General features: G+C 46.4%; 1 protein-coding gene across 2 annotated transcripts in view; it reads left to right on the plus strand.

Moving 5' to 3' along the window:
- Nucleotides 1-19,719, plus strand: part of Atp6v0a4 (ATPase H+ transporting V0 subunit a4) — a 79,481-nt gene that overhangs the window by 37,885 nt on the left and 21,877 nt on the right. The window contains exons 4-12 of one of the 2 annotated variants that reach the window (XM_032906741.1): nucleotides 1,524-1,649; nucleotides 2,367-2,461; nucleotides 4,155-4,281; nucleotides 7,086-7,168; nucleotides 7,925-8,018; nucleotides 11,014-11,226; nucleotides 13,705-13,855; nucleotides 16,104-16,243; nucleotides 18,371-18,528. In XM_032906741.1, coding sequence (XP_032762632.1) covers nucleotides 1,524-1,649; nucleotides 2,367-2,461; nucleotides 4,155-4,281; nucleotides 7,086-7,168; nucleotides 7,925-8,018; nucleotides 11,014-11,226; nucleotides 13,705-13,855; nucleotides 16,104-16,243; nucleotides 18,371-18,528 — 1,187 coding nt within the window. Of the gene's footprint in view, nucleotides 1-1,523; nucleotides 1,673-2,366; nucleotides 2,462-4,154; nucleotides 4,282-7,085; nucleotides 7,169-7,924; nucleotides 8,019-11,013; nucleotides 11,227-13,704; nucleotides 13,856-16,103; nucleotides 16,244-18,370; nucleotides 18,529-19,719 lie in introns of both variants that reach the window. The other variant, XM_032906742.1, reaches the window with a different exon arrangement.

Genomic DNA, 19,719 nt, shown 5'->3' on the forward strand with positions numbered 1-19,719 from the left:
GTGACACACTTCCTTCAACAAGGCCACACCTACTCCAACAAGGCCACACCTCCTAATAGTGCCACCCGCTATGGCCAAGCATTCAAACACATGAATCTCTGGGAGCCATTCCTATTCAAACCACCAGGATAGGGAAGTTGCTTGCTGCACAAACAAGGACCCGAGTTTGGTTCACCCACAACCCACATTAAATAATAATAAAAAAAGCTAGACATGGTGGCACACATTTGTAAATCCCAACATTGAGAAAGCAGAGACAGGCAGATCCTGGGGACTCACTGGCCTATGAGGTGAGCTACAGGCCAACAAGAGACCCCATCTAAAACAAAACAACCAAAACAACAAACCAAGCAAGGTAGATGGCTTCTGAGGAACAATACCCAAGGCTGATCCCTGGCCTCCACACTATGTACAAATATATACACAGCCACACACATATGTATCCATACAAATATGTACACAGCTACATTCATAAGTGCTCTTACAAATATGTAGAGAGCTACACACACATAGAGACCATGGCTTAGTATTCTCCATTTAAAATTTTATCTTGGTTTACTTTATTTCTTCTGTAACTTCTTTTTGCCTGCTATTTCAAACTTTTTAAATCTTTTTAAAGAATTATTTATTTATATGAGCACACTGTAGCTGTCTTCAGACACCAGAAGAAGGCATCAGATCCCATGACAGATGGTTGTGAGCCACCATGTGGTTGCTGGGAATTGAACTCAGGACCTCTGGAAAAGCAGTCAATGCTCTTATACTCTGAACCATCTCTCCAGCCATCTCCCAATTTTTTTAAAATTTTATTTTGTGTATACTGGTGTTTTGCCAGCATGTATGTCTGAGCACTATGTGAGTGCCTGGTGTCCACAAGGATCAGAAGAGAGGGCATCAGGTCTCATCACAAGCCTTATTTTCTCTCTCTCTCTCTCTGTCTCTCTGTCTCTCTGTCTCTCTGTCTCTCTGTCTCTCTCTGTCTCTCTCTCTCTCTCTCTGTGTGTATTTGGGAAAAGAAATTGTTTTTTGGCTCAGTTCTGCCTTCTTGCTTTTTTTCTCACTTTTTCTGTAGCCTCTTTTCTCTTGTTTGTGTTCGGCTCTTTGGATCCACGTAGAACTGGGGTATCTGGAGTATGGGTCAGGGAAGTGGTTGAGGGAGATGATACAGTTTCTTTTGCGTTTTAACCATCGTCACAGTGCGTCTGGGCAGAATAAATTCCCAATGTGTAAGATCACTTATCTTTTAGGGGTTTGAAGACGGGGAAGACACCTTGACTTCCTCATGAGCTGTCTTCTACTCCTCAGAATGTTTTTGCATTGTCCTCTCTGGACAGTCGGGCTTTCACTGTATTCTACAAGAATGCATGATTTACAGAGGAACAGGGCTCATCTTCAGTTACTGCTCTGATGTGAGGACTGCCTCTTGGATTTCTGGTTCTTGACTATGGTTAGTGGTTAATTGGTTAATGTATAGAGGAAATGTCAGGACACTTTTTACCTGGCTCCTTTTCCCTCCCTTGCAGACTACCCTGGAGAAGTTGGAAGGAGAGCTACAGGAAGCCAACCAGAGCCATCAGGCTTTGAAGAAGAGCTTTTTGGAACTGACAGAGCTCAAATACCTCCTGAAGAAAACCCAGGACTTTTTTGAGGTAAACACCTCAACTTTCTTGGGGTGGAGTTAATAAAGGGCCTTTTCCTCAGAGTCCTAAGTTCTTTTTTTTTTTTTTTTTTAGTTCTTTTTTTCGGAGCTGGGGACCGAACCCAGGGCCTTGCGCTTCCTAGGCAAGCGCTCTACCACTGAGCTAAATCCCCAGCCCCGAGTCCTAAGTTCTTATTTCAAAAACTGGCTGGCGTGTTCAATCTCCCTAACTGAATAAAATACTTCATTTCTTGCCCCACATGCAGGCTATCAGTGAAGGAAAATATTCCAGGTGCAGTAGCAGTGATTCAGGTTCAATTAAAAAATATTGCGTCTCAGGCTGGGCATGGTGGTGCCTTCAATCCCAGCACTTGGGAGGCAGAGGCAGGCCTGGCCCATAGATCAAGTTCCAGTCCATCCAGGATGACTTAAGAAGGCCCTGTCTCAGTTAAGAAAACAAAAGTATGGCCCAAGAGAAGGAGCGTCTGAACAAGAGAGGGCAGGGTTTGAGCAGACTTAGGCTTGGGGTGGGAAGGTTGGTGTGTGTGTGTGTGTGTGTGTGTGTGTGTGTGTGTGTGTGTGTGTGTGTGGTGTCCTGACAAGGAGCTCTCTGCCGTGTTGACATCTGTGGAAGATTAAAGCTTCCTTAGAAACAGAGCAAACCCTGGGCCCGAGGGCTTCTATGTTGTCCTGTGTTTGATGACAGGTCCGGTGTTTTGTCTTTCAGACAGAAACCAACTTAGGTGAAGATTTCTTTGTTGAAGACACTTCAGGTCTCTTGGAGCTAAGAGCCATGCCTGCATTCATGACTGGAAAGTTGGGGTTAGTACAGCTCCATGTCCTAAGAACTGGGTGTGGATAGGTGCCCGGTCCTTCTCTTGATGTCTGGTATGTGATCAATTTCCCTGTGATCAATAGGAGATGAACTCCTGGGTGTGGCACAGCCTGTGAATGAGTACAAGGCTTCTACACAGAGATAGATTCAGGAGTAATTCACAACTCCATACTCAAAATATATTTACAAACACTTGGCCATAGGCTTGTTCTCTAGCTAGCTCGTCGATTAATATCCCGTTTATTCCGGTCTCAGTTTCAGCCACTTGGCCAGTTACCTCTGCTCAGGTTCCGTGCATCTCCCCTTCCGTGTTCCTGGGTGAATCCTCTGAGCCTGACTCTATCCCAGGAATCCTCTCTCTGTACCAGAACTTCCACCTCCTATTTCCTGCCTCAGCTGATAGGCTGACAGCATTTGATTGATGGGTGGCACTTCCACACATTGCACAAGAGATTCTCTCTACCTGAGGTGGGGGAGGAAGTGCCCCTTGCTTGTGACTACATTCATGATCAAGCCTGGAGTGCATGGCTGCCCTCTGGAGTATCTGCCCATCCTTTATGTGCGACTCTTCCCTAGCTTTGGGACAAAGTTAGGAGGTAGATATATTCCTCCCTCCTCTTGTGTTTGATAAAACGCACTTGGGAGTTTTCAAATGTCCTTGGAGATGACAGAATCGAGCAGGCAACTCAGCCTTAAATAGCTGATATTAATGTAACATACAGTACTCTTGAAAATATGTGACAGTTCAACATGGGATGCATTCAGTGTTCTTGTGAGATTGGTGAAGTGGTTGGAGGTCCCTAATCTTTTATTCAGTACATATTGAGAATCTACTGAAATTTGAAATGGAACTGGGCTTGTTGGCTCACACCTTTAATCCCAGCACAAGAGGCTGGTGGATCTCTATGAGTTCAAGGCTAGCTTGGTCTACACAGTGAGCGCCAAGACAGCCAGGTCTACAGAGTGAGCTCCAAGACAGCCAGGGCTACACAAAGAAATCCCATTGCAAAAAACAAAATTTGAAATAGAAAGAAGATAATGTTTATGTAAATATTTTACCCAAAGATAGTGCAAGATCACATTGTCTAAAGTAATAAAGCACTGAAAATACAGTTTGAAGGCCACGTCAGATTTCAGGCTAGCCGCTATCTAAGTACCAGGATACCTGGACATCAATGTGTTCACTGTGCGTGTGTGTGCGCGCGCTTCACGACAGGGTTTTCCTGTGGAGCCCTGGCTGCTCTGGAACTCGCTCCGTAGGTTAGGCTGGCCTCGAACTCAGAGACATGCCCGCTTCTCTCTCATGAGTGCTGGGATCAAAGGCTTTGTGGAACCATCGCCCAGTTAATGTGTGTTTCATAATGCATTGCTTTTCAAAAATAAAAATATGTCGAGACCACTGAACATTTACCAACTTTGGCTACAACATCATAAAAAAGGCCTATTATATATAGTACATATTATATACACTACATAATATATAGTATTATGCAGTATATAATGTTATATATAGTATAGATAGAATTGCGGTGATTAAGGACACAGGATATCAAAGAAAACAGACAATGTAATAAGATGTGAGCGAGCTGGAACTGGGACGTGTGTGGCTTGGTGAGCGGTTGCCATCCTCTCTCCCCACAGACCCTATGCTCATGGGTATCTCCTCTTCTTACTCTCTAGGTTCACGGCCGGTGTGATAAACAGGGAGAGGATGGCTTCCTTCGAGAGGCTGCTGTGGAGAGTTTGCCGGGGAAACGTGTACTTGAAGTTCAGCGAGATGGACACACTTCTGGAGGATCCTGTGACGGTGGGCAGCTCAGGCCTGCAGGATTGGCTCTGTGAACTTCCTGGAGTCCATAACACTAAAGACCTCCCTCGCACAAGCAGCTGGTGTCTGTTTCCTCCTCACCCCCTCTCTTCTCCTTTTCTCTCTCTCTCTCTCTCTCTCTCTCTCTTTCTCTCTCTCCCCTTAACCCTTTCTTTTCTCCTCATTTCGCCCCTCCCCCCCGTAAAATGTAGTATGTCTGAAAGGTCTATCCAAGGACCAGTTCTTCTTAACACAGCATAGTCGGTTCAGTCCTCCAACTGCGTAGGTCGGCATCTTGTTTCTAGAAATGTACAATATTAGTACCACGTGAGGCCCGATCTGTTTTCATCGCCCAGAGCCCACTGCAGTTTCTCAAGCTTCCGTGTGCATCCTCCCAACCCCAGTTGAGGGTCACCTGGGATCTAGCTGGGCTGGGGTGAAGCTGGAGCCTGAGGGTCTGCACTTCTCACAGCCGCCTAGGTGATGCTGACAAGATGGCAAGATGCTTACTGCCTACGGTCCGCAGGCCTCCCGTGAGAAGGCTCTTCCCCGAAGCTGCACGGTTGTTGGTGTTGAGTCCATAGGCTAATTGCTTCCTCTACCCTTGTAGTTAAACCTACTTCTTCTTCACTCCTGGAAGCCAAAAGTCTGCAATCTTCCAGATGAGAGGCTGAAGCATTAATCTTGTTTCCTTTGATTAAAAGAAAATCATAGTTAAAATAAAATAAAGAACAAGGGGAAAAGCCCATGTTTATCTGGTGAGAAGATGCTAAGGTTATCCCAGGGCGAGACTTATCCAGTGCATCCGAAATGTGCTGACCCAACGCGAGAAACTCAACCACATTATTTGTGGTGGTGGGGGACTGTGTTCATGCTCTTTCCTGTGAGTAATTAAAGAAAAAAGCCCCCCTTTTTAAAAAATGTTTCCAGTTAAAATATATTTTAACTATCTTCTTATATTGCTTTTCTCTAACCAAGGCAGTTATAATTTATTTATTTATTTATTTATTCATTTATTTATTTATTTGGTTCTTCAAGATAAGGTTTCCCTGTAGTCCTGACTGTCCTAGAACTCACTCTATAGAGTAGGCTGGCCTTGAACTCAGATCTACCTGCCTCTCCCTCCTGAGTGTAGTTATAATTTTATATTGAAATGATTTTTCTGCTCTTTTTCACTTAAAATAATAAGAAAATTTCTACCCATAATCCTGTGCATCCTTTATTCTGTGTGTGTGTGTGTGTGTGTGTGTGTGTGTGTGTGTGTGTGTGTGTGTGTTGATAGATTCTCACGTGCCCCAGACTGACTTCAAATTGTCCATGTAGCAGAGACAGGTCATGAACCTATGATCTCCCTGCCTATAGAGCCCAAGTGCTGAGATCGCAGGCCTGGGCACCATGCTTGGTTTCCATGGTTATTTAAAATCGTGATGTTGAGTTAAGTTTTGATACATAGTCATGGTGGAAGAGAGTGTTTATAAAGGGACTGTGTGGAGAGAGAGGATTGTGGACAGAGGGTCACCTAGCAGGTGCCAGGAAGTCAGAATGGATCCCTGACTCTAGCAGATCTAGAGACTAGAGGACCACAACGTTCAGAAAAAGACCGGAAATTTCTAAGGGTGGAGGATGTTTGGAAATAGTACAAAGTAGGCGTTTGCAGAAATTCCGCAACACCCCTAGCTTGTTCCTATGAGCGGCCACCGAAACGATAGTGCGTACATTTACTGCTGTGAGGGATGCTCAGTGATGCGACCCTCTGGACAGTTGCTTCCGGTTACCCTCCACAGCGTCTCCACGCTCCTAACCTTTTGGTGGCTGTTTTGAGACAGCATAGCTATCCCCAGGCTGCCTTTAACTCAAGATTTTCTTCCTCGTCTTCTTAGTCCTGGGATTATGCACGTGGACTTTTACCTCTGAATGAATTAATTCTGTGAGACGAATCCAAGGCAGGCTTCCTGGCTTGAAGGGTGTGTGATATTTTCATGACGCTTTCCGGGCCATCTCTTTGAGGTGGCACCTGATTCCAGGGCCCCGAGTGCTGAGATAAGTTCACTGGGTCATTACCTTCAACAACGTGTTTTCTAGTTTTTCTTTATCCCCTCAAATGAAAAGCAGTGACAGCGAGCTGGCAGGCACTGCTTCCATTCATGGTTACATCTTTACAAGTAACTTTGTGTTTGCTCTGCTGAGGTTTGAACCCAGGACTCCTCACAAACCAAGGGAAGCCACTGAGCTGTACAACCCCCCTATCTGAAACAGACTTTAAGCAATGGTTTTCTTGTTTTGTTTGTTCCTTTGTTTTGAGCAGGTTCTTACTACTTAGCCCTGACTGCCTGAAACCTTTAAGTTCCTCCTGAATGCCGAGATTAAAGGCGTGTGCCACCACACCCACCAGCCCGAGCAGCGCTCTTAAGGGCACCTAGTCAGTAGCTGTGTGAGTCAAAACTTAGTCACAGCTTCCCCTTTGCTAAGTATCAGGCATAGGCTAACTTGTAACACGCAGGCCTGTGTGGCTGCCTCCGCTGCCCTGCTTGCTATGGATGTTTCGATACTTGGAATATTCTAGCCTCTCTCTGAGGTGTTTTCTTAGGCGTGAGCATGGCTCTTCCTCGTGGTGTGAGAGCAGAATTAGGCACCTGTGGCCTCCTTGATTAGCAAGCAGTTAGTGCCCCTGTTTCTTTGGGGCTTACAGATTTTATAGTTTATGTTCTGCTAGGCATAGCTCGGTGGTGGAACGTTTAGACAGGGCATCCATCCTCAACTCTGGGAGGGAAGAAACGAAATAATTTTTTTTCCTGATATTCCAGAAAGAAGAAATTAAAAAGAATATATTCATCATATTTTATCAAGGAGAACAGCTCAGGCTGAAAATCAAGAAGATCTGTGATGGGTGAGAGGTCGTTGCACTCTGTCATGGTGATTGGGGTTGGGCGTGGGAAAAGAGCTGTACCACGAATGACTGGGCCCTCTTGGAAGTTGATAGGACTTTAGAGTAACTTTCTGATGATCATTTTAAACGATGCTGAAACCGCAACAGACTCTCAATAGTTGTAAGCCTATGAACAGGGAGAAAGTAACTAACTAGTTACCAAGGTAACAAAGTAGAGACAGAGCCTGGTCCAGGTTATCCCTATTCTAGCTTGCTGCTTGAGTGGGCTGACTCGGGCTGGAGCTGAAGTATGGTGGTAGCTACGGCACTTGCCTGACATGCCGGTACCCTGAGTTCGGTTCACTGGCACCGAAAAAGAGTAAATAGAAAAGGAAAAAGTAATCACCATGGCTCAGTTGTTTCTGTAGAATGATCTTAACGTTACTTATGTTTGTGTGTGTTGTCGTGGGGATTGAACCCAGGACCTCACTCATGCTAGGAATACCCATGAGGTATACTCCGAGGCTGGCCTGGAATTCACTCTGAAGAAGCTTTGAGCTTGTAATCCTCCTGTCTCATCAGTCTTCTAAGTGCTGGGATTAAAGGCATGAGGCACTGTGCCCGGCTGCTGTGAATCATTTTCTAAGGACCACACAGGAGGCCATTTTAGCACAGGCCCTTTGAGTCATGTCAGTTAGTGACGGCCTCATGGCAAAGGGATCATGGAAGCTTTTCTGAAGTGACTCACGTATGCCCTTTGGAATGTGTCCCACACAGGTTTCGTGCTACCATCTACCCCTGCCCGGAGCATGCAGCCGAGCGCAGAGAGATGCTGGCCAGTGTCAACGTGAGGTTGGAAGACTTAATCACTGTGAGTGCGGGCTTCAGGCTGGAGCCGATGGTCTCTACCTCTTCCGGGTGGATCCTGTCCCCAGGCCCCTGCCTGGAATGTTTGCTATGCGATTCTGGTTGGAGCTGCGGCAGATTACACAATTAGAAAGCAGTGTTCAGGGAGCGGGGGCCGACATTTCTGAATGTCTGTCACGTGCTGCTCTTCTCAGCTTAGAATGGGCCGCAGCCCTAGTTTACCCCAAGGCAGCCGCCCATATCTGATGAAAGGAGCCCTTTATGGCCAGCCTTTGCCTGATGAGTCTGCAACCAGCTAGTCAGCCAACTGAGCGGAACAACCAGTTTGCCCGCACCAAACTGTTATGCTGATTAACGACTGTGAAAACAGGGAGTCTGATTTTTCCGGGTGAGCGTGAGATGCATCCCAGATACATTTCCTTGGAAAAGCTTGTCATCATCCCCAGGGACACCGAGTGTCTGTGATGTTTGATTGCTATTTAAATTTTGTGCACGCACGCCCGGGGGTAGAAGCCAGAGGATGATTTCAATTTCAGTATTATCTTCTGGAATGCCACGTCCCTTCTTGGAGACAGGGTCCCTGATTTTACCAGTTAGGTAGGCTGACTGGCCAGCAAGCCTCAGGGACCCCTCTGTCTCTCCCTTCCAAGCCTTGGGTTGCTAGCATATCCTACAGTGCCAGGCACTTTTAGATGGGTTCTAGGATTGAACTCAGTTGTCAAGTGCTTGACGAACTGAGTCATTGTTCAATTTTTATTAAATCCAAATTCTCAAATTTGGCTACTGAATAGGCCAGCACAATTTAAATCTTCGGTGCGTGGGTTTAGAAATTATGTTTTATTTATTCATTTTAAAAATATTATTTATGGGGTTGGGGATTTAGCTCAGTGGTAGAGTGCTTGCCTAGCAAGTGCAAGGCCCTTGGTTCGGTCCCCAGCTCCGAAAAAAAAAGAAAAGAAAAAAAAATATTATTTATTTAATGTATAAGTACATTGAAGCCATCTTCAGACACACCAGAAGAGGGCATCGGATCCCATTACAGATGGTTGTGAGCCACCATGTGGTTGCTGGGAATTGAACTCAGGACCTCTAGACGAGCAGTCAGTGCTCTTAACCTCAAAGTCATCTCTCCGGCCCCTTATTTATTCATTTTTTGAAATTGGGGTCTTGCTTTGTAGCCCTAATGGGGCTACTATCTACTGTGCAATCCAGGCTTGTCTAGAACTCATGTCAATCCTCCTGCTTCAGCCTCACTGCTGGAGTTACACGTATATGCCACTACATCTGGCATTTTTAAAAGCCTTTGGCTGACAGATACTTTTACTGCCTCAGAGCATGTGTATTTAATGTATTTAATTGTCTCTGTTCCTTGTAGAAACTGTTTCCCTCAAGGGATTTCATTCATGAAATATTCCCGCAGGAGAACGGGAAAGAAACAAGGGTGATTGCACTGCTTATACGTAGTGGGGCTTGGGCCTTGTCCTCAGGGATCTGGGGACTCCGATTGGCCAGCTTCCCCCGTTCTGTTCAGTCAGGCCGGAGGATGAATCTGAAACCCCACGTGCTGTCTGGCAGCTCCCTCTGGCAGTGATTGTGGAGGACATATTGTGGAAGCGGGCGTGTGCAGTTATGGGATCAAGTGACCGACTGGCTCAGCCGACTTCAACAACCAATTTCCGTGCTGCTGCCCTTCCAGAATGCTCTCATCATACACACTTGGTGTCACTGGGGATGATGACCAACTGGGAGACAAACTGATCACATGCTCTTTTCAGGGCAGGGGAAGTCACTATGGCGGATGAACCCCCATTTCTGTCATTGTGTGCTAGAAGGGCCTCTCCTTGAGTTCATTCTGAGGTTTTATACACTAGGATTCTAGGATTCAATCCTGCCTATAGGCAGGTTTTTTCTTTTTAAATTACTTTGTGTGTGTGTGTGTGTGTGTGTGTGTGTGTGTATGTGTGTGTGCCCACACATGTGTTACAGCATGTGGAGGAAGACTCGTAAAGGTGGATTCTTTCCACCATGTAAAGGACTCAAACTCAGGAGATCAGGCTTAGCAGTGAGCACCTTCATAAGCTGAGCCATCTCTCTGGCCTAAAGGTGTTTCTTTCCTGGAGATACACTGTGTTTTTGTTAGGGTAAGCTTTGCTGTGAAGTCTGTGAACGTTTCATCCATGCCAGGTGGCCCTGACTCCTGGTAATCCTCATGCCAGGCTGCATTAAGCCCTCCAGCGACCCTTCAAGACATGTGTGCAGGCCTGCGTATTAGTATTATAGGTCTTACATTTATGATATGTCTTTTATAGTGTGCCACAATAGCCATAGGAAAGGTTCCTGATAAAGATGAGCCTATTTTATTTGTCAAAGCATGAAATGTAATTCCATCAAATGAATTTTATTCATGCCGAATTGCCCGTTCATGAACTCGCTTAGCTTTTATTGGATGGATTGTTACAGAGACCGTTTGATCTGTTTTGGAGACATTGTAACAAACATTGTAAAATGATGACAAATTGGGCAGGTTCTATGAATTGATGTTGCTTCTCACACACAGTTCTTTCTGGAGACCAAAAATCAAGGTGCTACCTGGGCTGGGCTCTCCCTAAGGGGACTTAGGAAGGAACCTTCCAGTTTTGTCTGGTGTCCACTGGCAAGGATGCCCTAGGCTAGTGGATACCTTATTCTCATCAATGCACAGTTCCCACAGTATACTTCTTGTGTACCTTGATCTCTAGATCCAGGGTCACGCTAATCCGGTATGGCTTCATCTTAACCTGACACACAATTTAACCCAGAGCAATAGCATGAGGGAGATCTTAGAGGGAAAGGAAGATACGGTCTTTGCCTGTGGGCTCTAACCTTGGGTAGGGAAGACAAACTGATCACATGCTGTTTGCAGGGTAGGGGAAGCCACCATGGCAGACGAAACCTCATTTTTGCCATTGTGTCACATACCTCCGTGAATGCTTATGGTTCTCTTTTTGTTTCTTGCTCAGGTCATTACCCAAACGGAGTCTCACCGACAGCGCCTACTGCAGGAAGCAGCTTCCAACTGGCACTCGTGGGTCATCAAAGTACAGAAGATGAAGGCTGTCTACCACGTGCTGAACATGTGCAACATCGACGTCACCCAGCAGTGCATCATCGCTGAGATCTGGTTCCCCGTAGCAGACACTAGACACATTAAGAAGGCCCTGGAGCAAGGCATGGTGAGTGGCAGGGGCAGCTAGGGATGGGAGGCAAATCACATCTAGTCCTCCCCAGCCCCCTGCTTGTCCTTTCTGGGGTTGTGAACGTCACAGGTGGCTTAGTGGTGGGATTATCTCTGTCTGTACCTTCACTACATTAAAAAAAAAAGTTGAGGGGTTGGGGGTTTAGCTCAGTGGTAGAGCGCTTGCCTAGCAAGTGCAAGGCCCTGGGTTCGGTCCCCAGCTCCGAAAAAAAGAAAAAAAAAAAGTTGAGACAGTGTTTCACACATTCTTGGTTGGTTTCAAACTCTTTATGTAGCTGAGGATAAACTTGAAGTTCCGATTCTAGGCATATATTCCTACACCTGATTTATATAGTGCTGGGGACCGAAGCAGGGTCTAGAGCATGCTAGGCAAGAAGTCTACCCTCTGAGCTATGTCCCCAGCCCTCTACCTTCAATTCTTAATTCAGTGCGAAGGCACAGAAAAGAATCTTTTGTTCTCTAGCAGTTGAAGAACGGGCAGGCACATGTCAAGTGCTTATGTGCCAATTCTCTGTCAGCTGTGGTAACAGGTAGCACACTATGATGATGGATGTTATCACCTTATAGAGGTATAGGCTTGCCAGAGAGGCAAAAACAACCAAGCCCAGGTACTAAGAGCTCAAAGGCACAGATGACTCAGTATACACACACACACACACACACACACACACACACACACACACACACACACACACACACTGTTTAGTTAATAACCCCTCGTTCATCTGCTACTTGCTCACTGGGCACAGTTGATCCAGAGCCCCCCTGGGTAGACACAGCCCTGTGATAGTAGCTTTCCTAGAAAGAGAGATAGGCAATACACATGTGTCTGGGTACACACTCCCAGGCAGCTGTGAATGGTGGGTGAAGAAAATGAGGGACATCATGGGAGAGGAACTGGTTCTAACCACCTGTTGTCCTCATCAATGAAAGAGTGAGCCCCAGCCCAAAAAATGCCTGGGGCCTGACATTTGGTACTTGATAGGTGAGAATAATTGTAATACCATCCAGGCAGGAAGGTGCCTCATGTCATGCAAGGCCACATAGGACTTATACTTAGGGCCAGAGTGAACCTACAAGACCAGAGTGAACCATATGAGCAGGAATGGTCTCTGTGGTGACAAGAGGATGGGTCGACTGGATCCTGCTGGAGAATGTGTTATACTTGTTTGGATCATTGCATGGAGTAATAGGATGATGAACCCCATTGGGTTGGGGACTGGTTGGAGGAAAGCCGGTCTGACTGAGAGGGAACCAGCTGGAGATGGGAAGACTTTTACAAGGCAGGTGGCTAGGCAGGTGGTGCATCTGGTAAGCTTTGAGATACTGGAGACCCTGTCTCAATCTAGAGTCATTCTGTGTCATAAGAAAGCTAAGCTTCCTACGAGACTGGCTACAGCAGTTTCTTCAGTCCCCTGAAATGACACAGGTATCTTCCCACGCATGTGTGGAAGGCCTGGCGTGGGTAAGAGGCAGAAGGAAGCTTGAAGGTAGAACAGGTGTTAGATATTGTCATCACCATCAACACAATCCCTTGACAAAAGCCATTGTGTCAGCTGCCATGGGGTGTGCATGGGAAGAAGCAAAGGCTTCACGCCTTCCTGTGAAAGAGGCGATTCCCATTCCTCCTTAACAATATGGTGGGAAACCACTCCATCTGCTTTATGACCTGGAGTCAGTTGTTTAACTCTGTGCTGCCTCAGTTTCTTCCTCTCTAAAATGGGTCTGTCTTGAGGTGTACCTTGTAACAACATCAGGGGGAATTGAGATGAAACTCTGTAAAGACCTTTGTAGTTGGAAGAGTCCCACTCATGGCACCTCTGACAGTTGCCACGGGGGTGTGGAGTGGTGGGATGGAGAACACAGAGAATTGTGAAGACTTGGGCACCTGGAGAGATGGCTTTTGTAGTCTTGGTTTCCATAAGAAGTGGGTTATGAAGGAGGCAGTGGAGGATTAAGTCAACCTTGCCCAGAAGCCTTGACTCTGAGACTAAGGTGTTTTGACATCACTCTTTAGACTGTAGGAAGCTTTGAAGAACAATGCCTTTGGTTTGTTTTATTCCAGACATGACTGGGCAGAGTGGGTGGGTGGAGAAGTCAGCAGAAGGGCTGAGGCCAGAGGAGGTGGTGGGGCCCAACTAGTGTGGCAACCCAGAGAAAAGGAGTCAGGATTCCGGAGAGAATCAGCTGAGTGGTGTGTGTGTGTGTGTGTGTGTGTGTGTGTGTGTGTGTGTGTGTGTGTGTTGGGGGCGGGGGGGGTAGATGGCCAGAGAACCAGGATGGATGTTGTCTTTCTGAGTCTCTCATGTAAGAGATATTAGGTAAGCATTGAGACACGTTTCCCTTTCATAGCTCTCTGGAAGGTCAGGAGATGTCCCAAGTTCATGTCCAGATCTGTGTGCCAGCATCCAGCTCTCCTCCATGTGCATTGGTCACATGTCCTTTCTTTCTGCAGGAACTCAGTGGCTCCTCCATGGTCCCCATCATGACAGAAGTGGAAACTAAAACAGACCCTCCCACCTTCAATAGGACCAATAAATTTACAGCTGGCTTCCAGAACATTGTCGATGCATATGGTGTAGGTAGCTACCGAGAGATAAACCCAGGTAAGGATCTGATGCCTTGTACAATGGGATAGCAAGAAACTGAAAATTACTAAGGCGTGCCTCTCAGTAGATGCAGGAGGTAAATCCAATTACACTGTGACACTCGACAGCTCGCTTGATTTCCTGTATTGTCTTTTGTAAACTCTGACTCATGAAAGATTTGGCTTTTGTCTTTACATGTCCTTGAGTCTGTGTTTGTTTAGAGTCAGGGTCCTGTATGTAGCTCAGGGTGGCTTTGTACTCATGATCCCCGTATTTCCATGTCTTCACTGGCTTACAAGAGTTTCATACCATACCTGGCCCTTTTAAATGGCAGCCAACCCTAGCTTTCATTTCTTTTCCCAAGTCAGCCAGGACCCTTTAGCATCTTTACAATCCAGAAGTTATAGTGTGAGGAAAACAGGATACGCAGGACTTTGGGTCAGCAGAATAGATTCTCAGTGCCTATTTCTGTGCAGTCATGGTGGTCTGGTTAGTAAAATAGAGACGGTAGACCAGATGGTCTGTAGCCACACAGAGAACAGAGCAGTTCTATAGCTTGAGTCTTCTCCAACTTGTGTCCAATAATGCAGGGGCCCCATAGGGTCACAAGCCTGTGGCTAACTGTTGGTGCTCTGTCTGTGGTGGAGACAATACAAAGATGGCATTGGAAAGAATATAGGAGTCCGAGACAAGCTTTCAGTCCTGTTTTAGACACTTTTATAACACTGGCCAAATACCGCTATAAACAGCTTCCTGGAGATGGGATTATATTAGTGCTTTCTTGTTGCTGTGATAAAATGCCCTAACAGAAAGAAATGTAGGGAGGAAAGGGTTTATTTTTTTTCTTGGTTCCAGAAGGAGTGTACACTGTGGCATGGTACACAACAGGCATGGTAGGTAGGCATGGCAGTAGGACCAGGAAGCTGGGGGGATCCCACTTTCATCTGCATGCAGGAAATAGAAAAGAACAGGAAGTGGGGCAAAGCTATAAAACCTAAAGCCCGTGCCTCAGTGACACCTCCTTTCATCAAGGCTCCACCCCCTAAAGGTCCCATAATCCTCTGATACAGTGCCATCAACTGAGGAACCTCGTGTATAAATACCTGAGCCTATGGGGACATTAGTCCTTCAGGCCACCACAGGGAGGAAAATTTTATTTTAGCTCCCAGCTTCAAAGGGCTCAGTCGAAGGTCAACTGGTCCCTTGAGCTGAGCATCATGGTGGCAGGAGCATGTTGAGAAGGAGAAGAGAGAGCTGAGAAAAGGGGGATGTGGGAAGGGGTCGGGGCAAGGTAGAGTCTTGCCTTAGTTTGATTTCTGTTGCTGTGATAAACACCATGACTACAAGCAATTTGGGCAGGAAAGGGTTTATTTTAGCTTATAATTGTAGTTCATCAAGAAGGGCTAGAGCTTGAGGCAGGAGTCTGGAGGCAAGAACTGAAGCTGAGACCATGGAGGGATGCTGCTTACTGCCTTGCTCCTTTTGGCTTGCTCAGCTTACTTCTTGTATATCCCACTTGACCAGGGTGGCATTGCTCCCAGTGGGCTGGGCCTTCTCACATCATTTAGTGATGAGAATATGCCCAAAGACTTGCCTACTGGCCAAACTGATGGAAACTCTAGCTTGGGTCAAACTGATGGAAACTTGAGCTTGGGTCAAGTTGACCAAAAACAAAGCAAGAAACACCCAGAAACTGGCCAGCACAAGCCCCAAACAGGGATCTATCAGATGAATACAGATCTGACCTACTTTGGAGGGTATTGGAGGCCAGCTCAGGAACTGTCTGTCCATCAGAGATGACCCAGGCTGCAGCCTGCCAGTTTCCAGTCCCTTATTTAGCAGACAAGGCCTGAGACCCCTGTTCTACCTTTCACCCCTCCCAAATGCCACCATCCAAGGAATCCACTAAGGGATTGATCCAGTGGTCAGATCAGAGCCCTCGGGATCTCATTCTCATCAGTAATCTAGTTCAGCAAGCAGTCAAAAATCAACTACCACGAATGTCATCTAACTTTGTGACTTGAGAAGCTCCAGTCGCTGTATAAGACTTAGTGCTGGCATAAACCAAGAAAGGAGAACTGTGTTCACGGGTTAGCTCAGGCACATGGGAGCCAAGCCAGGATTGTGTGGAGATGGTGGAGGGGAGATAGGGAGGCTTGTGTAAACCTGCCCACAGAAGGGGAGGGGAGGGGCTTCCCTAGAGAAGTCTTGGCTGGGGGTAGGGACCCATTCGGGGCCTCAGCTGCTGTGACTGTCACCCCTACAGCTCCCTATACTATCATCACCTTCCCCTTCCTGTTTGCTGTGATGTTTGGAGACTGTGGTCACGGGATGGTGATGCTGATGGCCGCCCTGTGGATGGTCCTAAATGAGAGGCACTTGCTGGCTCAGAAGAGCACCAACGAGGTGGGTGATCAGCAGGTTTTCCTGGAGGGAAAATGTTGAAATGTGTGTTCCAGGAGGTGTTTGCTGTGGCTAACGCCTATAATCTCAGCACTTGAGAGGAAGAGGTAGGAGGATCTCTGTGAATTCTTCGAGGCTACTCCAGCCTACATAGTCAGTTCCAGGACAGCCAGACCAAGATAGCGAGACCTTGTCTTGAACAAACACAAGACAGAAGCAAAGTGTGTGTGTGAGGGGCTAGAGTGATGGCTTCTCAGCAGTTAAGAGTGCGAACCGCCCCTGCAGAAGAGCTGAGTGTGGTCCCCGGCACCCATGTTGGGTGGCTCACAACCACCTGTCACTCTCTCACTCCAGGGGATTCAGCGCCCTCTTTTGACCTCCTCAGGTACCTACACGTGTGTGGCATGTGCTCACACAGACACATACACATAAGAAATAACTGTAAAATGTGTATGTGATTGTCACTATAAGCAATAGCGTATATTTGTAAAGGTAATCCAAGTCAATATAAAACTCTTAAACAGTGTGGAGTTTCTAGCTGTAGTAAACTCTTCTTGCTTTTTCTTTTTGTCTGTGACATTATGAGACGTTGACTTTTGCAGTATGTATGTATGTATGTATGTATGTATGTATGTATGTATTTACTTTTGAGACAGAGCCTGGTTTCAAACTCATTGTGTAGTCAAGGATGACGATTTACTTCTGAGCCTCCTGCCTGCACCTCTGGAGATCTAAGCTTGCAGGCATGCACTGCTATGCTGGGTTATGTTGCATGCTAGACCATCTCAAAGCATTGATTTATGTTGAGGGTATTGGGGAACAAACCAAAGGAGTTGTGTATGCTAAGCACGGGTTTTACCAGAAAGTTACACCTCCAGCCCCATCGTCGTCGTTGTCTTCATCATCGTCATCATCATCATCACCACCACCACCACCACCACCACCACCACCACCACCACCACCACCATCATTATTATTGTATTATTATTGACAGGATCTCATTACATAAATGGAGCTAGTTTCAAACTCACAGAGATCTGCTTACTTCTGCCTCTGGAGCACTGGAATTAAATCTGGACTCTCCTTAATTTTTTAAAAACTTTGTTTACTCTGATGATGAAAGCAATATGTGTTAATTGTAGAACTTATGTCAGATTGCAGTCCAGCCACCTAGAGAAAGATCTTGATGAATGCTTTTGACAATATTTCCATTTTGTACATTTGTGCTTATTTACAAAATATATAATTTTCAAAAATTGCCATCAAGAATTGCACATTATTTGTGGCTTCCTTTAGAATCTGTCTTAAAATACCATGAATATTTTGTTCATGGCAGAAACCTTTAAGAAACCCCAAGGAGGAGTCCTGGGTACTGGGACCTTACTTTTCACTGTCTTTGGCACGGTCCCCTCCATGGCATTGTGAATACCCTTGGATGCCTGTGTTGGTTAGAGTTTATCTGCCAGTCAGTTAATGGCAGAGTGGAGCCATGCCCTTAGCTATGTTCCAGACTGTAAGAATGGCTGCAGTCCTCTGACACATGCTGAATTGGTTAGAAGGAGTGCCATGATGTCAGTGTGAGTTAATCATAAGCAAGGCCAGTCTTGTGACTAATTCAGTCTTCCGTGACAAGCTTAATAGATGTCCTTTTCTATGGAAGACATTTAAAATGGCAACCTGTCTTGTCGTCAGTTCTTAGAATGAATGATACCCACATCCAGCATCCCAGGAAGCTGCTGCTTTCCTTAGCAGATGTGGCAGACAGCAAAGGCATATGGACCTGCCCTGATGATGTAATGATTCGATGATTTGGCAGGGCCCAGCTCAGGGCCCATCTCTTGGAGGTGCTGGGGCCCACAGCCTGCCAGTTTACTTAGTAGATGAGACCTCGACATGCACAGCCATCCATTCTGCTGAAAGAGAGAACAGGAGGCTTATGTGTTTTTATTTGCACAGTGAATAAAGGTCTGGGATTCTCTGACTGACATACATCATGTGTGTGGGGATATGATGTCTGCCTTGGTCATGTCATCTCTCCCCACACTACTGATGCTGGATATATCCCACGTCTCTCTCCCCTCCTGCATCACTTCAGAGCCCACTGACACTCACCCTTCTCTCCTGGGCCAGATGTGGAACATCTTCTTCAATGGGCGCTATCTGATCCTCCTCATGGGCATCTTCTCCATCTACACCGGCTTGATCTACAACGACTGTTTCTCCAAATCTTTTAACATCTTTGGCTCCTCTTGGAGTGTCCAGCCTATGTTCAGAAACGGCACATGGAAGTAAGTTTACAGCCTGCTACGGCTTGGCTTGCAATGACCCCGTGGCTCATGGCTCTGATCGCAGCTGCCCCTGAGATCTCACCCAGTAATCCAGTTTTTAAAAAATTATTAGCATTTTACACATATGAATGCTTCACCTACATGTACGTATGTGCACTGTGTGTGCACGCAGTAGAGGCCAGAAGAGGGCATTGGATCCCCTGGAATCGCAGTTAAAGATAGCTTTTCTGAGCTTCCGTTTGGTTGCTGGGAATAGAATTCAGGTCTTCTGCAAGAGCAGCGAGTGCTGCTAGGCCAGCTCTCCAGCCCCAGTATCTATTTTATCTATTTTATGCAATAGATAAAAATAGATAACCCAGCTACTGAACTGGTTGTTGTAGAGAGATAGCTTGTCAGATTTCAGCTCAATTAAATGTACATTGTGGAGGGTGTGCCATGCAGCAGGCACGTTTGTAAAAATAGATGGTACGGCAGTTAGAAACCTCCCAGGAGGAGCTAAGGAAGCAAGGCTCCGCACCCACGATGGTGAGGTTGTTGAGTGTGGAGATTTAGGAGTGAAGACTTGGCTTTAAAAAGGCTGGCACAGATGATGAAGTATACAGACCCTCAGCTTTCAGTGCCCCAGATCCATCCCACCCCGCCCCATGCAGCAGGATGTTTCTTAGGCTGCCCAGAAAAGCTTGAGTTCAGCATTAAGAGCAACAAGAAGACCATGAGTTTGCAGTGCCAGCATCCTGGATTGCTTATGGCTGACGGAGGGTGTGCGAAGCTGGCTGGATGGAAGGAGGAGCCTAGAAGCTCTCTAACTCCACAGTCTGTGTCTCCCATGTGTTTTTCACAACTGTTTGAGCAGCTAATCAGACTGGAAGTGCGGCGTTTCAGGGCTGTGGACCTAGGGAAAGAGGGGTTCAGAATTTGAAACAGAAATGATGCAGTTACAGCCTTGCTTCCTGTCCTGCCTCTTCTTCCTCTTCTTTCTCCTCTTCCTCCTTTCTTCTTCCTCTTCTTCCCCCTTTCAAGGGAGTGTTATAACATTCCTTCCTTTCCTTCCTTTTTTTCTTCCCTTTCCTCTCCTCCTCTTCTCTCCCCTCCCCTTCCCTCCCTTCCTCTTCCTCCCCCTCCCCTCCTGTCCTCTCTACTTCCCTTCTTTCTGTTTTTGAGACATGGTCTCACAGTATAGCCCTGGCCTCT

Source organism: Rattus rattus, chromosome 6 (genome assembly GCF_011064425.1).
Source record: "Rattus rattus isolate New Zealand chromosome 6, Rrattus_CSIRO_v1, whole genome shotgun sequence".
Lineage (NCBI taxonomy): Eukaryota > Metazoa > Chordata > Mammalia > Rodentia > Muridae > Rattus > Rattus rattus.